This window comes from Equus asinus, chromosome 10 (genome assembly GCF_041296235.1).
Source record: "Equus asinus isolate D_3611 breed Donkey chromosome 10, EquAss-T2T_v2, whole genome shotgun sequence".
Lineage (NCBI taxonomy): Eukaryota > Metazoa > Chordata > Mammalia > Perissodactyla > Equidae > Equus > Equus asinus.
Genome location: NC_091799.1, coordinates 42,233,116 through 42,249,315, shown reverse-complemented (window position 1 = coordinate 42,249,315; position 16,200 = coordinate 42,233,116). Strand labels below are relative to the sequence as shown.

Here is a 16,200-nt window from a genome sequence, read left to right as displayed (position 1 = left end):
TTATTGAGGTTTGTAATTCTCATAGTAGTCTTTTTTTTTTTCCCCTTTTCAGATGTGAATCTGGTTACACTGGACAGCACTGTGAAAAGACAGACTTTAGTATTCTCTATGTAGTGCCAAGTAGGCAAAAGCTCACCCATGTTCTCATTGCAGCCATTATCGGAGCTGTGCAGATTGCCATCATAGTAGCAATTGTCATGTGCATAACAAGGTAGGTCATGACCTGAGAAATACCAACTTTAAATTAGAGGTGGGTAGCTGTTAAATTAGAAAGACCCTTGAAGCACACGCAAAATCATAGGGGCTTTAACTCCAACCAGTTTTTTAGGAAAAAGCCCTAGAATCAATTCACTGATGTTTCCATCGATCTGACCTCTCCCTGTCTTGCTTCTTTAGAATATGGGCAAGAACTCATTCCCAGGAATACAGGTATTTTTGGGCTACAGGCAGAGGGAGCATGAGAATATTCAATGACATAAAGGAATTTAGGGACTCAGAACTGTGTGTTCTAACACTGCATTCAGGGACAATAATGGTGGTAGCAGAACTTTTAGAATGGCCTGAACATGCACAGAAGACCTATGCAGAAATTTTTTAAGCCTGGCAGAACTAAAAGATGTTTCATGCCCTAAGAATATACTTTATCCATAGTAAATATAATAAGAAGGAATAAATCAGAGGTTACCGAAAACTGCTTTTCTTATTATATCATTGTGCTAATGTTATTTTGTTTTCTGGAATATGGTCATAAATACTAAGCTTTAAAATTCTCTATCATAACTAAAACCATTGGAGTTTATTGCAACTAAACTCCAAATTAAAGGACCTATTTGGAGTGCAGTTGGCATAAAATGGGTATTTTTCAAGCTGAGTAGAAGTTGGAATCTCACCTGTGAAAAATCAAAGCAAATCAAGTTCATATTGTGTGTATGCTTCCTGGTCTTGTGTATTTTCTTCTCGCTTCCCTCTTCCTACCTCCTTTAAGGTTTGGTTCAGAAGTCCCATAAGCATCATCCCTATGCTTTTCTGCATTATTCTGGGCAGAGGATTGGAGCATATCAAGTACAGATATTGGCAGGCCATAATGGATTTATGGCTCTTCTATCCAAGGTCTGGATAGAAGCCAGACTTTCAGTAGTCTCAGCCATCTGGAGCTGAAATGATAAATCTAGAAATGATAACAAAGGTTCTCTAACAGCTATTTTTCATAAAATTCAGATTCTAAAGTCAGTGGACTTTATTCCATAGAACAGATGATCTGCCCTTAGGCAAGACTGCTGAGTATAATATTGGGCAGTAGATTAAAGTAGAGACATAATGACATAAAAAATAATGACAGGAAAGAGAAGATAGAATAAAAACGTGCAACAGCAGGGTTGCCTCTGGCCATTTAATATAGGTGCGGAGCTTAAGTAATTTGCCTGTGGTCATCTACCCATGAGTGGAAGTGCCTCGATTTGGATTCAGTGCCGCTGGATTCCCAAACCAAGAGAAGAGTCCACGTTGAGTCATCTTGGGAAATATATTTGCCAAGTATGATCGTGGTGTGGGAGCAAGGTTCAAACTTGATTTTGTAGCTGTTGAGGGTTTTGAGCAGGAGAGGAACTTGGTATGAACCATTTTTCCAGAGCATTAATCTGAGTGTCACCTGCAAACTTCGTTGAAGGAATGAAAATGTGAGGTAGAAGGAGAGCATTTAGGGCATTAGTAGAGGAAAGCAGGAGTAGGGTAATAAATGATTTGGAAGGTGAAAGAAGTTAAGGTAAAGATAAGAGAAGATTTTGAGGCCTGGTGACAGTGTCACCTTTAAGAAGATCAAAGAATGTCAGAGTGAGTGGAAAGCAACTTTGATTTCAACCCCTTCATTCTAGAGAATTGAGGAAACTAAAGCCCCAGGATGGGAAATGCCTTGCCCAAGGTCGCACAGATGGTTAAACCCTTTATAAAGCCTAATCCAGCCTCTTCTCCAGCTCTGTGCTTTTGTTCTCAGTGCGCTATAATCCTCAACTACTAAATTAAAATGACCTGGCAGGTAGTTTTCAAGTCTGTATCCTCTACTTTCTACTCCACATGTGTTTGCTGCCTTCACAGACACTTAGACATCACTGTGTTTTTAACTGTGTTATAATGTCTTCACTGCCCACTGTCTCCATCACTGAAGGGTCATCTCACTGAATTTATCATCAGTCTCTCCTTGAGGCTTGTCTTTTTATTGTGAGATTTTCTCCCCTAGATAGATGTGTTGCGCTCTTGGATTTAGATATCATAATTATGTGCTTGGTCATCTCCATTGAATTTTTAAGGAGTGTCTCTCCCACACAGTCTGTTATGGGACAGCTGTTCACTTGTCGTGGTGGCTGCTACGTGGGAGGAATCCTCTTTTAAAAGGATGTTTCTACTGACCTGCTTATCAACACTGTATAAGTAAAATTTTATTCTTTTATGCTTGGAATCTTTTATGTTTTTAGACTCATAGAGTGACAGATTGGCAGGGACTTTGGACATCATCCTAGCCAAACACCCTTATTTTATAGTTGAAAAACACCATGGCCCCAGGAAGTTGGACCTTTTCCAAGGTCATCGTGCGTTAGTGACATGTTAAAGAGGATTTTTGCACTTCTCAACCAGTTTCCTTATTTATGAAATGGAGATAAAATTTGTGGAAAACAGTGTATAAAACGGAAGTGTTACCATCCAGGCTTTTAAGTCAAGGCAAAACAGTGCTCTTTGAGGTTGAATGAAAATATGGAACTTTAGAGTAGGAGTACTCATTGTTGCAAGACTTTCTTTTCACTAGATTATAAATTCCTTGCTGGCAGAGATTTTAGAAGTTAGTCCAACTCTTAATTTAATATTTTATATATAGGAAAAGGAGTTTGCACAGCCCAAACTCGGAATTTCCAGGATTCATCGCAGTCCCTTTATTCCGTGTTGCGTAGCACAGCGCCTTGTGCATAGTAAGAGCTCGTCCGTTTGCACTCCTGTGGGCAGGAAAGAGCAGTTACAGCACAGTGGTTCATACCACCATGCAGAAACATGCCCGGTAAAATGAGAGCAGAGTCAAGGAATGTCCCTTCTCCCTGGCATGGCTGTTCTTTCGTGGATTTTATGGTTTGCCCAAGCAGGGTGTGGAGTGACTTATTTTGAGTCATTGTCTAAAATCACTAGGCATTTCCTGTGTATTCATATCTGAGGTTAACAGGCATACATCTTCCTGATTCCTCCTTCATCTGAGCTTTCTTGTCATTTTGGGGGGTGTCAATTAGGATCCTTTCTCCTGTCACTGTGGCTGGGGAGTCACCAGGCCAGAGGAAGGCAGGCATTCCTCTCCAGGGGGATGCATATGCAGCAGTAGAGACCCCAGGAATGAGTTTTGCTGTGTTCGTACCTGCATCGTATATCTACTCCTCTCACCTCCCAGCTTTGTAGGGAAGAGAGCAGTCTGACTTGTTGGTCCTCACCTTGTGTTGCCTCAAGTAGCATCCTGTTCCCCCGTCATGTGATCGCATGCAGTGTGGCCTTATGAGTGAGATGTGTATTACTTTGGAAACATTTGAAATATTCTAAACAAAATGACATTTTTCTTCTCTTTTTTTTAACTCAACAGAAAATGCCCTAAAAACAACAGAGGACGACGACAGAAGCAAAACCTAGGTCATTTTACTTCAGATACGTCATCCAGAATGGTTTAAGATGATAACTTTTATATGTACACTGACCATGTGATGCACATTTATTATGTCTTTTTTTAAAGAATGGAAATATTTATTTCAGAGGCCTTATTTTTGGACATTTTTAGTGTAGTACTGTTGGCTCGTATTTAGAATATTCAACTACAACAGTTTTGGACTGTTTAGTAGTCTTTGTTTTATGTTTTTAAATACAGAAATTGATTTCACAAATTTGTACCACATGGTAATTCTAAGACTTGTTCTTTACCCATGGAATGTAATATTTTTGCAAAGATGGACCACTTCACAAATGGTTATAAAGTCATACCCCCTTCTTCCACAATGACCACAGCAAATGACCAAGCATGAACTAAAGGTAAAGATGTTTACAGATTACTTTTCTTACAAAAAAAAAAATCTAGAAGACACTGTGTTTAAATAGACATTTAAATGTTTTTGAGATTTAGAAACTGATTTTTTAGACACTGCCTATCGCATGAACTATAAAGCTGTGTGTGTTAGATGTAAAATATAAGATGTATGAACTGGAATTTGGTTATTCCTCTCTTTGAAAAAATAATTCTGATAATTTGGGAAAGTATCTGGTAGCAATGATGGAGCCGATCACTGAAAGGTAGATTTAGGTATTGTGAGAATAGTCTGTTTAACAAACAGATTGGAATAAAGCCTACTCTCTCAGTTAAACTACTTTAATACACATTCATTTTTAAAGAAAATATTTGTTTTAACATAAATAAACAAATTGTATCAGTGTTTGTGAATAAAATGCAAAAATGATTGTTAATGATTGGTGCTCTTAGAGTGAGCTTAAAAATTATCTAAGAACTCTACCCAAATTTGTCCTGTAGTCATAGCTATATTAATAGATTGTTGGTGTTTAAGGATCTGAAGTGTGAGTAGAATGTATTCAGCTGTTTTAACATGTTTAGATATTCAGAAGTATGCATGTAGAATTTAAGAATATGTTCAAAATTAAATATTAATTTTAATATTTGGTTTGGAAAAGCATGTTATAATATAATGTTTTCACTATATGGCCTCTGTTTTGGTGTGTTTATTTACTATATTCTTTGATATTGATATATCAGTACATTTAATATTTGTAATTAATAGAAAAAGCAGATTTCACTTCAAAAGTCCCCTTCGCTTTTACAAATACTGCTGTAAATTATCTAAAGGCAAGAGCTTTACCCAACATTTGGAGTTTGCTTTTTTGGTCATTTGGCTTCTACGCTTAATATTAGTAACATGGTGGCTTCAGTGAGCTTTTTTTTAAGAAGCTTTCCTCTGGTGTCCACACAGTCTTATTTGGGTCCCTTAGTCAGTCAGTAAGCATGCGTGGAACACTCCCCAGTGCTTTGCGAGGGCTCATGTTGCAGAGCAGTCACGTATGGGTATTTGTAGTTATAAATACTTGACCAGTCTCCAGGGGTGGGGTTTCCAACCCTTTAAACACCCCTGTTGACTGTTTTGCTCGAAGTGCCAGAATCGACTGTGGTAGGACATCTTTCACCGAGAAATAAATACAATGGAACATAATGGGTCTGCTTCAAATGCTGATAAAATCCACCAGAATCGCCTGTCGAGCGTTACAGAGGATGAAGACCAAGACGCTGCTTTTACCATTGTGACTGTGCTGGACAAAGTGGCCGCCATCGTGGACAGTGTGCAGGCAAGCCAGAAGAGGATAGAAGAGAGACACAGGGAGATGGAAAACGCCATAAAATCCGTCCAGATAGACCTACTGAAGTTTTCACAGTCACACAACAACACAGGCTATCTTATTAATAAGTTGTTTGAGAAAACCCGCAAAGTCAGTGCTCACATTAAAGACGTGAAGGCCCGGGTGGAGAGGCAACAAACTCATGTTAAAAAAGTTGAATCGAAGCAAGAGGAAATACTGAAGAAAAACAAATTCCGCGTGGTAATATTCCAGGTAAGCTTGCACTCGTGCTTAGCTCGATTACTGCAATCTCTCACATCCTTTAATGGCCAAGTCGTGTCAGAGGTTTCCAGTGTTGCATCATAACTATGGTATATATTCATGTGGTGGAGTTCAGTATCAGCAGAGATCTCAAGATCAAACCATTTATTTCTGTGTTAACTAATGTACTATCATATCAGTGTTTTGAGCTGCTCAACCATTTTGTGTAATATGAACTGTGGATCATAGCTGAGGCTATTTCAGCCTTTGAAACTTAATATTGGTAAGGCTCTTTCGGCATGTTGGACATATTAGAATGATGCCCTCTCATAGACCTTGGAATGTTAGAACTCCAAGAGACCTAAGAAGCCTCTAGTTTAAAACACCTTTTTGTTGTGTGAAAAAAGAAACTGAGGACCAGTAGCCCCACAATGTGGTTTTCTTCCTTATTATGGAGAGCCAGGAAAGCCCTAAACAGTAAAATGTGAACTTTTCAGAATATAATCTGTCTATTGGAATATTTACGTAAGAGTCATAAATAAGAAAAATGCTATTTCTTAATCAGGAAATTATTTTTTTATTATATTCATACAAATGTAGGAGTCATATAAGTGATTCCTTATATTTGATTACGTAGTCTTTTTACTTAGTGATTTAACATAATAGTTTTTGTGTGGCATTGTGTATTGAGCTAAGTTCCTATATTACTCTGCGCTTGATACTTGTGGTTTTTGAAATTGGAACATATCCATGGCAAATGCTTAGTATCTATAATATATTTTAAAGCTCTTCTAAATCAAAAGGATAAAGTTGAACTCTCCTCCCATGGTGGAAAAACAGGAAAGTCGTTATCAGAAGTTCACAAAAGACAAAATAAATGAGCAGAGTTCCACTTTCACCTATTTAAATATTTACAGTTACTGAAACATAGAGTTCGAGGGTAGAAAAAAACAAGTACTTCAGTATTCTGCTGGTGGGAATATTAATTGGTGCAATTAATTTTCTGGAGGGCAGTTTTGTTAGTATGCATTTAAGAACCTTAATAATTCACAAACCTTTTGGCCCCAAAATTTCATGTCAGAGATTTGTTCTCAGTATAAAGTAAGTAATGTATGCAGGGATGTTCACTGGTGCATATATACAGTGTTATCACACTGTATTTTTAAAATGGATGAATGCCCATACACATAGTGAAAAAACCCTAGAAGAATTAAAACAAAATAAGATAGGAACACAGTTGGATTATGCAGGCAGATACGTGTAAGATACTAAGGATGTGGGCCATAACTCCCCATGGCATTCTCTACACTTTAGTCAGTTCTCCATAGCCCTCTGGTGACTGATAAAGTTACACTGGGATGGCACAGTGGTATTTTGGATCTGTTTTTAAGAGCCTGTTGGTTATTTAGGAAGAAGAAGAGGAGAGAGAAGAGTTGCTTATTTTAAAAGTAGGCGGATTGCACTAGGCCATTTGAAATTGTTTATCATTTTCCTTTCCTTCCAGGTCACTGGAAGTCCTATTACAGACTTAAAAATATGAAAAAAAAAAATCACTCACGTTACTCTCAGAGGCCCGTCCCAGCATTAGTGTATGTAATGGGAATCTGATTTGGTGTTGGAGAATGTAGTATACATTTTTCAATTCACTTTCCAAGGGCATTAGCGGCAGTGAGCGTATCTCACCCTCCACTTGCTTGGGACATGCCAGGAAACAGTCTTGGTGTCCAGCATCCCTCCTGAGAACCTTGTGCAAGGAGTGGACCAGGGACTGTCAGGATTTACCAAGGCCAGCACAAAGAGGTTTCTGAAATTTCTAATTGGCTCTTGTTTGTCTATTGACATAATTCTTTTTTTTTTAAAGTTAAGATGTTTCTGTATTCACCTGTTTATTCCCTGAAACTATGTTTTTTTCCTTTTCTTTGAGCCCCTATTATTACTTGAACAAATAGAAGGTAGTATGAAAAAGCAACTGAAAGGCCCTAGTTTAGGTCAGATCTTTCTTTGTAAGAGAGAATGCTGTGAAGAGTCTGTGAATTTACGCTGTTCAGGATAAGCAGCAGTTTGTAAATATGCCGTTGCTATCTTTTATAATAGAGCTTGTGGAGAAGGATAAAGGCAGGCACCAGTGGACATAGACCTCAGACCGAGGATTCATTAGATGTTAGGACACTATGCAATATTCACATGGTTATTCTCAGCAGTGAAAATTAGTTCTTATAATTCATTCTTGGAGTTAATATGTATAAGTGGTTATATTGAGATTCTCCCTTCTACTAAAATTAACTTGAAACTGAGTAATTCAGCTTTAGTATACTTTCATTTCCATTTGGATTTTTCCTCAAATAGTTTTCCCTGGATATGTCTTTTGTGGCAGTGTTTATTAGTATTTTATCACCCACAGTTGTGTATGGCTGAGTTTTCACCTAATCCTGGACATGAGCGTTAAAAAAACTTATCTGCTATTTCTCATCCAGTTACAGATTTTTCTTTGAGCATACCTTTACCTTGATGACCTTCTCATCATGCAAGACAGGAGTCTTACCATATCTTCAAACAATTTTGCTTACTGACCACATGCCTGTGATTACATACATACATATATATGTATATACACATATATATGTATAATATTTATATAATAATATTCCCCTAGTTATATTACGCTGATACTCAATCAAAGCCACATTACTCTGACCCAAAGTACTCATTTTATTATAAAAATCATCTTTTTACCTCAACTTTTACATAAAAAGATACATGGTAATTGTATTTGGAAATCACCTATAATTCAATCCTATAATTATTATTACAGTGTATTTACCAGTAACTCATGGTATCTCTGACTCATAGGAGTTGCAGTAAATAGATCCACATAATGAGTACTTTCTCTGACTCTACCTCTGTTTTGTTTTGAAGCCTAATTTTGTATAATTTGTTAGGCGGTTGAGAATGGGTATATGATTCCTGACTTAAGCTATATCTGATTTCTTCACAGCAGGATTGTGAGGGCTTTTCCTCCCTATCAAACAGTAACTATTCTTTGGCTCCTTCCTTTTCTAATTATGCCTTCTCAGGCCGTATCAGCCCCCTCAAGTGTTGCTGAAGCTCCTCCCTGTAGCAGGTGTCAGGAAAGGAGAGGAATAACTTGGCTGCTTCTGATTCATCAGAGAGCTACGAGACACCCACCCTGCCTTTTTTTAGCTTCTAGCCTCTCCAATCCTGTAGCCAAAGAATTTAATTTTAAATAAGTATCCAAAGAAATAAGGTTCCAGGGATACCTTCTCGACTATCAGGCTGATAGGTTTTGAATATGTATAAATGTATTTCTTACATATTTATAAAATTTTTTTGACTGAACAGATTTAATCTGGATCTCAAGTAGGAGCACAGTTTCTTTTAGAAATTTTAACTTAGGGATTCAGTTAAAAAATCTCAAGATCTTTAAAGTGTTGCCTGTTTAGTTTTAGAAATAATCCCTAAATGGTGAGTTGGGTTCCTCTAGCAGCTGTGTTTCTGGGTGGGTTCTTAAGGTCACCAGGGTCTGCCGTGTTCCCAAATCCAATTCGCATCCTCATCCTTTGACACATTTGACATAGTTGGTCCTCTCTTCTTGAAGCTTCTTTCCCATTGGCTCCTGGGTGTGCTACTCTCTCTTGGATTTTCTCCTGCCTCACTGGCTGATAAATCTCCTTTTTGGTTCTTTTTCATCTCTTCCGTCTTATCCAGAGGTCCAAAATCGTATCTTTTCATAACACTAAAATCCAAACATTTCTAAAAATAATTTTTTTTCATAACTTATTTGGCAGCAAGACTTAGCTTGACCTGAACCCATTTGATGGCAAAGCCTCACCTGAAATAGCATGAGGCTGTTTATACTCTTTATCCCACCATACAGTGAATATTCATATTTTTGCTGCAAAAATGTTTCTTCCCAAGATCTCACTGGGAATGTTATGTAATATATCATATTTCCCCCAAATATGAAATATTCTGATTTCTGAAACACACCATGGCGCCAAGGGGTTTTGAATAACGGAGTGTAGACTCATTCGCTCAGTTTCTTGGTGATCTCTTTCATCTGGTCTCATGATTTTTAATTTCATCATTATGTTAATGATTCCTAAATGTATATCTCTAGTCCAGACCTCTCTTCTGAATTCCAGACTTATATGCTCAGTTGCCTGCTCACCATCTCTGCTTCCTTAGATTGCCATTGGGCATCTCAAAGTCAGCCTGTTCAGATCCCATCCTTTCCCTCCAGGCGCGTCCTCCTGTGATCTTCCCTGTATCAGTTGATGGCAGGTCTCTCCTTCAGTTGCTTAGGCCATGTACTTGAGACTGGTCCTGGATACTCTCTCACACTCCATGTCTACGTCTAGCAGCTAATCCTGTTGGCTCCTACCTTCACAGGGGATTGGGAATCGGACCACTTCTCACCACCACCTCTGCCAACACCCTCATCCATTTCTCACCTGACTGATCTCAGTGGTCTCCATCTGTTCTGCCTGCTTCTTATCTTGCCCCCATAGTCTATTTTCAGCAGAGTGATCCTTTTACAATATGGGTCAAATCATGTCACTACTCCCCTCAAAACTTTCTTAAAGGCTTCCTCTCACACTCTGAATGAGAGCCACTATCCTTATTATTGGAGACAGAGCCTTATGTGGTCTGGCCTTCCAGCTGCCTCTCCTCTCTTCTCTCCTCTTCCTCTTGCCCCTTGATCACTCTGCTCCAGCCACAATGTCCTCCTCGCTGTTTCTCCTTTCCTCCCAAATATATGCATTACCTTCAGGTCTGGGCTATGATGTCACCTTATTAGTGAGGCCTTTCCAAGCATCCTCCCCAGTCACCATATTCCCCCTTTCCCTGCTTTATTTTTCAGCTTAGCACTTATCACCATCCAATATACTATATATTTAACTTGTTTGTTTCTCTCTCTCCAAGATCATAAGCTCTTTTACTCTGTTTTCTTCTCAGGAGGTTCTCAGTTCCTAGAACATGGACTGGTGCATGTAGATGCTTAGTAGCTATTTGTTGATAAAGGCATGAGCCTCTTACTTGATCCAGTAGTCATGTACCCGCTGTGTACAAGGCACTCTGATAGATGCTGCGCACAAAACATAAATAAGCCACATCTCTGCTTTCATGGAACCTACCGTTCAGTGAAGGCCGCAGGGAGACATTTATAAATAAGTAGAGCTCCATTTCAGTTCAAACTGTGATAAATGCTATAAATAGAGGTCTGTTGTTTTGGTGTATCTTGGAGACAGAATTAACCTCTTGGGAAGGTGGGGACATTTGAATCCATTCTTGAAGGAAGATTTTGTTCACAAAGCTGAAAAGAGGTGAAGGGGCATTGAAGGTATGAAGAACCACATGACACAAAGATGTGGAAGGATGAAAACATTATGTGTTTGAGGAATGGAAAGAGTGATTGTGTGTTGCTGGCCTGGAGGAGTGGGAAAATAGGCTTAGTTCAAACCGAAGAGCCTTCTAATCATACTAAAGAATTTGAACTCTATCCTCTGATTGTTGATTAGCTCCCAAAAGTTTTAAAGTAGAGAAAGGATCAGAGCTATGCTTCAGAAATATTTCTCAGGAAAGACTCAGGTGATGTTTTGGAGGTGGAGGCATTGCACAAGTTCAGGCCTCCGATGACAAGCACCTGGATTAAGACATTGGTAGAAGCAAGGAGGAAAGAGGAGGGAACTGAGGAGTCTGTTAAACAGTATTATCAACAATGCTTGGTGACCAGTTGGATATGGGATGAGAGGGAGAGAAAATATTGGGGACCCTGATTCTGAGGTTTCTAACTGGGTGGCACCTGGATGGGTATTGCTGCTGAGAGGGACAGGAAAAGAAGGAGCTGTGGAGAGGATGATGGATGGGCCTCGAGTTTTGGACATGTTAAGTTTGAGATGCCTGTGTCACATCAAGATGAAGGCTGTCTATTATTTAAAAATGTGTCTTCATCTTAGGAGAAGGGAGGGGGTGAAGAGAAAATATTCGTGAGTTTGTTACAATTGGATCTGAAGGTATAGGAGTGAATGAGGTTGCACAGGTGAGCTTCAGAGATGAAGAAGAAAAAAGGGCCACAGATAGAGAAACCCGGAGAAATACCCCCATTTAAGGAGCAGGGACAGGATGAGCAGCCTTTGGAGGAGGTTCAGAAGGTGTGGCCAGAAGGCCAGAGGACTGATCTCTCACATGCTCCCTTTTCTCTCCTTCAGGAGAAGCTTCGGTGCCCGACATCCCTGTCTATTGTTAAAGACAGAACCCTGACTGAAGATCAAGAGGTGGAGGACGATGTCTTTGATCCCCCGATAGAGCTGTCTTCCGATGAAGAATATTATATTGAAGAGAGCAGATCTGCCAGGCTTAGAAAGTCAGGCAAGGAGCGCATTGATAATATCAAAAAGGCATTTTCCAAAGAAAACATGCAGAAGACACGGCAGAATTTGGACAAAAAAGTGAACAGAATTAGAACTAGAATAGTGACCCCAGAGAGGAGGGAGAGGCTGAGGCAGTCAGGCGAGAGGCTGAGGCAGTCAGGAGAGAGGCTGAAACAGTCAGGGGAAAGATTCAAGAAATCTATTTCGAATGCAGCTCCCTCGAGGGAAGCTTTTAAGATGCGGAGCCTGCGGAAAGCTAAAGACCGAACTGTGGCCGAAGGCCCTGAAGAGGTCAGGGAGATGGGCGTGGACATCATTGCCAGGAGCGAGGCTCTGGGCCCCATCAGTGAGCTCTACAGTGAGGAGCTCAGTGAAACAGACCGCGAGGAGGCCAGGGCCGGGGGTTCCCCCCGTGAAGTAGGGGAGATCCCGACCCCTGAGCCTTTAAAGGTCACATTTAAACCCCAGGTGAAAGTAGAGGATGATGAATCTCTTTTGCTAGATTTAAAGCAGTCATCATAAAGAGGAATTAAGTATATTTTAAGTATAAATCTCCTTAACCACACAGTTCTGGTTTAAATAGTATAGTCATTTATGTTTATAGGCCATCCAGGAAAACACAAATGGTGTAACTATTTCATTTCTTATGTTTAAAATCTTAAAGATAATACAGATATAATATACATTTCCTTGTAACTTCCTTGGGAATTCTTTTTTCTGCCCCTGGCTTCTAAGATCCTAGCAGCGTTCTCTCTGTCGCTCTCATGGCAGCTGTGAATTTTTTAAGTTCCTTTCTCTTGCCCACCAGGAAAAGTCTCCTGGCAGGGGTCAATTAGGTATTTGGTCTAAAACAAATTGAGGGCAAATTTGTGGCTGTCATTTGCAAGTGAACTCTCAGTTTTGGTCTAGATTAATGTGGTGGCCAGCCTCCCAGGGGAATAGCTCATTGTGGATAATATCCTTATGTTCAAATCAGTGGATTTGTTAGTAATTAGCAATCACACCCCTCTGTGATACTTTTGCATTAAAAAACTGAAGTTCTGGACTTGAGCATTTGGTTCTGGCATCACAGATTTACTTATATGGAGCCACTTGGCAAGCTGTCTGCTAATCAGCTCATCCGTAAAAGGAAGAGCGTTTGCCCATCCTGCCCACTCAGAGTGTTGTGAAGATTGAGGGAAGCATCGAACATTCTGGGGAAACTCAAATCATATCTAGGGAAAACAAGCCCCCTTGATTCCTTAAGACCAGGATCGAAATAACTGCACCTTCTGACGAAGCCCTGAGTGCCAAGCGGTGAGGACCTCGGTGGGACAGAAACTAAAGTTGGTCTTCAGAAGCCTCTTCACAGAATCAGGAGTGAAAAATAAATGTTTGGGTGACCTCTTTTTTGTCAAAGACGAAGACCAGATCTTGGGTTTGAGTTGGGTCCTAAAATGTTTGCCGGAAAATCCATTTCTAACTTTCCTTCTCTTAGATCTACAGTGGGCTAGAGCAACGTGTGTTTGAGCAGCATGAAGTGTAAAACTGTGGCTGTGTCTTCAAGAGGCCTTTCTAAAGTCAGCCCCGGTGCACTGGGTTTGGAAATGACCTCAGATATTTCTGTTTTCCCCTCAGGGAGCGTCTTTCCAAAACAGTGTTCATAGGAGTTCATCGTAGCTGCTTTCAGAAGCAGCCAGGATTCAGTTATATGTTCACTTTAGCTCTAGCCAATCCAGAAGTAGATATTATTGCTAAAGAAAGAGAGAAATGGTCATACTGGCTCTGCACTTCGGGCATGTTTAAATCTTCTGGTTTTGTCATATTGGAGAAATGAGGAATTGTTGAAGTGGAAGAGTCTGGACAACAGTCAGCTTTCAGATCAGTTTTGGATGCTCATGTAGTAGTTAATTGTGTTAAATACACACACAGACACACTCTCACACACACACAAGTCAACTTTAAAATATTTGACGTGGTTACCCAGATGTCTAGATTTGGGAATTTGATTCAGCATTATTTCCTCTTCCTCTGCATGAATACATAAAATCATAAATTGCTCATCTCATTATCTTTTTATATTGAAAATTAAACTGTATACAACATTGAACAATACTTAAAAATAATTTTAAAAATGTTATTACAGTTTATAAAGAGCTTGGATGCCTAATCACATAGTTCCTTAAAGCCATAATAGATTTGAATTTAAAAAAGACATTATTATAAAGTTTGATGTCAGTGTCCTATTTGTAAGTATCTTATTACTAATAATGAGTGCAGACACCATGGCGTGAATTTGATGCAGTAACCCTTCTTATAATGGATATGTTTCTAGGGTAAGAAGAATGTAAAGAAGTTATAAGCTTTTTCTTTTTCTCTAGACCTATGTAGAGTAAATATCAATTGGGCTAAAATATTTTTCTGCAAGTCTGTCAAGGAATTTTCATAATGACTGTCTGCTTACTGACCCTTTATATGACCAGACTTGACATGTTACAGAACATTTCCCATATAGATCTGCCTGAATTTTGATGAGGAAGGCCTGATAACTTTCTCAGCTCTTCATTGTGGTAGACTGTGCAACCCCAGAAACACTAAAACAAGTTTGTGTCCTTCGAAGTTTACTGTTAGCTTGTACTGCTTTCTTGGTACTAGGATTTTTCTCTCTATGTTGCTTCTGTCTCTTGACATTTCTCCCATATTTAGGAGATTCCTGCATTCTGCATTCATAATTTTTTCTTCTTTCAACCTGTTTTCTTGATGAAGACTGTCTTATTTGTGATGGGCTGCAAAATCACACATGCCCACTTAATGCAAAGATTATCTTAGTCAATGTTCCTTATTTTAAAAGTTTCAGACAACACAGAACAGATTTCCTGCTGTTTTACACTTCTGTGTTTTTGGAATTATACATGTTAAATGAGTTCTTCAAATCAAACCATCAGCAGGATTTATCCCCTTTTCTTTTGATGAGGCAGAGCAGTGCAATGTCTGTGGACACTGAGGGCTTGGAGCCCCTCGTGCTCTTCTACAGGATGGACAGAGTAGAGCAGGGAGAGCAGCTCTGCCTCCTGTACGTGGTGACCCAGGGTTTCCTTTGAGAGTTGGTAGTGGCCTGGTTCTGGCTCGTAGGTTAGAGAAACAGGCCAAATGTGAACTAGTGGTAATAGGCGCGTGAAAATTCAGCTCGCTGAGATTGTATTTGTGATGTGTGTGATCTCCCTGGAACAAGTGTTTACAAATTAAAAATACTAAACCAAAATACAGTATTTTCATTCTGCCCTCATTCTTTGCCTTCCATGCACATTTAAGGGTTTGGTTTAGAGCAGGGCCTGAAGGTTGTCGTGATTCTGTCAGCTGAAAGCGTGGGTCAGGTTACGTAAAACGCTGTTCATTGTGCAGTTCCGTCACATGAAATTCTGGGGCCTTTATTCCTTCTAAGACATGTTTTCTATAGCTTTTTTTTATTGAAACCTGCTAAAAAAATTACAGATTAAGATCTCAAAATAAATTGCTCTGGCATATTTGAGTCCAGACTAGGGAGAATGACCACTGTGGTCTCGTCCTCGATTCTATTTGAATTTGGGGCATGCTGGTACTTGGTCTGTAGTGCAGGAAAAATGAAGAAGCCTCGGTGCTGAATTGTGTGTGTTGTTCTTGTGACCACCTCTGAGTTATGTGATGTCTCAGGATTTATAGCTGGCCGTACCAGGTCAGAATCCCTCAGGGCATTTCATAAGTGGATAGGAGATCTGGGGTAACTGCTTCTTTCCTGGGAGTCTCTCACGTCATCCCAGGATCCCTGAGAGGGTAGCATGGAGTGGCAGAATATCCTCAGGCTTTGGTTGTACCTTGGGATCTTTCTGAAATCAGCTGTGCCCGTCAAGGACACTCCCAGACTGGCCTGCCACTTGATGCCTTTGCTCATGTCGTTTTTGTCTGCCTTGAATACCACCTTTCCCTTTCATTCTGGGAGGTGACTTTTAAGTTCAGTGATAATGTCAATTTACTCGTTTTAGCTCTCCGTGGTCACCTTCCACCCCCTAAGAAGGGCATGATTATGATTATTCTATTTAGTCAATATATATATGGCACCTTTATATGCCAGATTCTGTGTGAGGTACTGAGGATGAATAGAACGCAGTTCTTGACTCCCCCTCCCCTTTCCCAATCCTTGTCTCGGGCTCACAGTGTTCCGGGAGACCATCAAGCA

At 39.7% G+C, this 16,200-nt stretch overlaps 2 protein-coding genes across 4 annotated transcripts in view; both read left to right on the top strand.

Annotated features, from left to right (window-relative positions):
* The window catches only part of TMEFF1 (transmembrane protein with EGF like and two follistatin like domains 1), an 81,522-nt gene extending 76,796 nt beyond the window's left edge, over positions 1–4,726 (top strand). For all 3 annotated transcript variants that reach the window (XM_044779136.2, XM_070519126.1, XM_044779137.2), the window contains exons 9-10: positions 53–211; positions 3,608–4,726. In XM_044779136.2, coding sequence (XP_044635071.1) covers positions 53–211; positions 3,608–3,692 — 244 coding nt within the window. In that variant the 3' untranslated portion in view covers positions 3,693–4,726. The remainder of the gene's footprint in view (positions 1–52; positions 212–3,607) is intronic.
* A 127-nt stretch (positions 4,727–4,853) lies between these two features.
* CAVIN4 (caveolae associated protein 4) lies at positions 4,854–15,251 on the top strand. Its single transcript, XM_014842222.3, has 2 exons — positions 4,854–5,628; positions 11,847–15,251. Exons 1-2 carry the CDS (start codon positions 5,221–5,223, stop codon positions 12,528–12,530), a joined length of 1,092 nt encoding a protein of 363 aa, XP_014697708.1. The 5' UTR covers positions 4,854–5,220; the 3' UTR covers positions 12,531–15,251.
* The last annotated feature ends 949 nt before the right edge of the window (positions 15,252–16,200 follow it).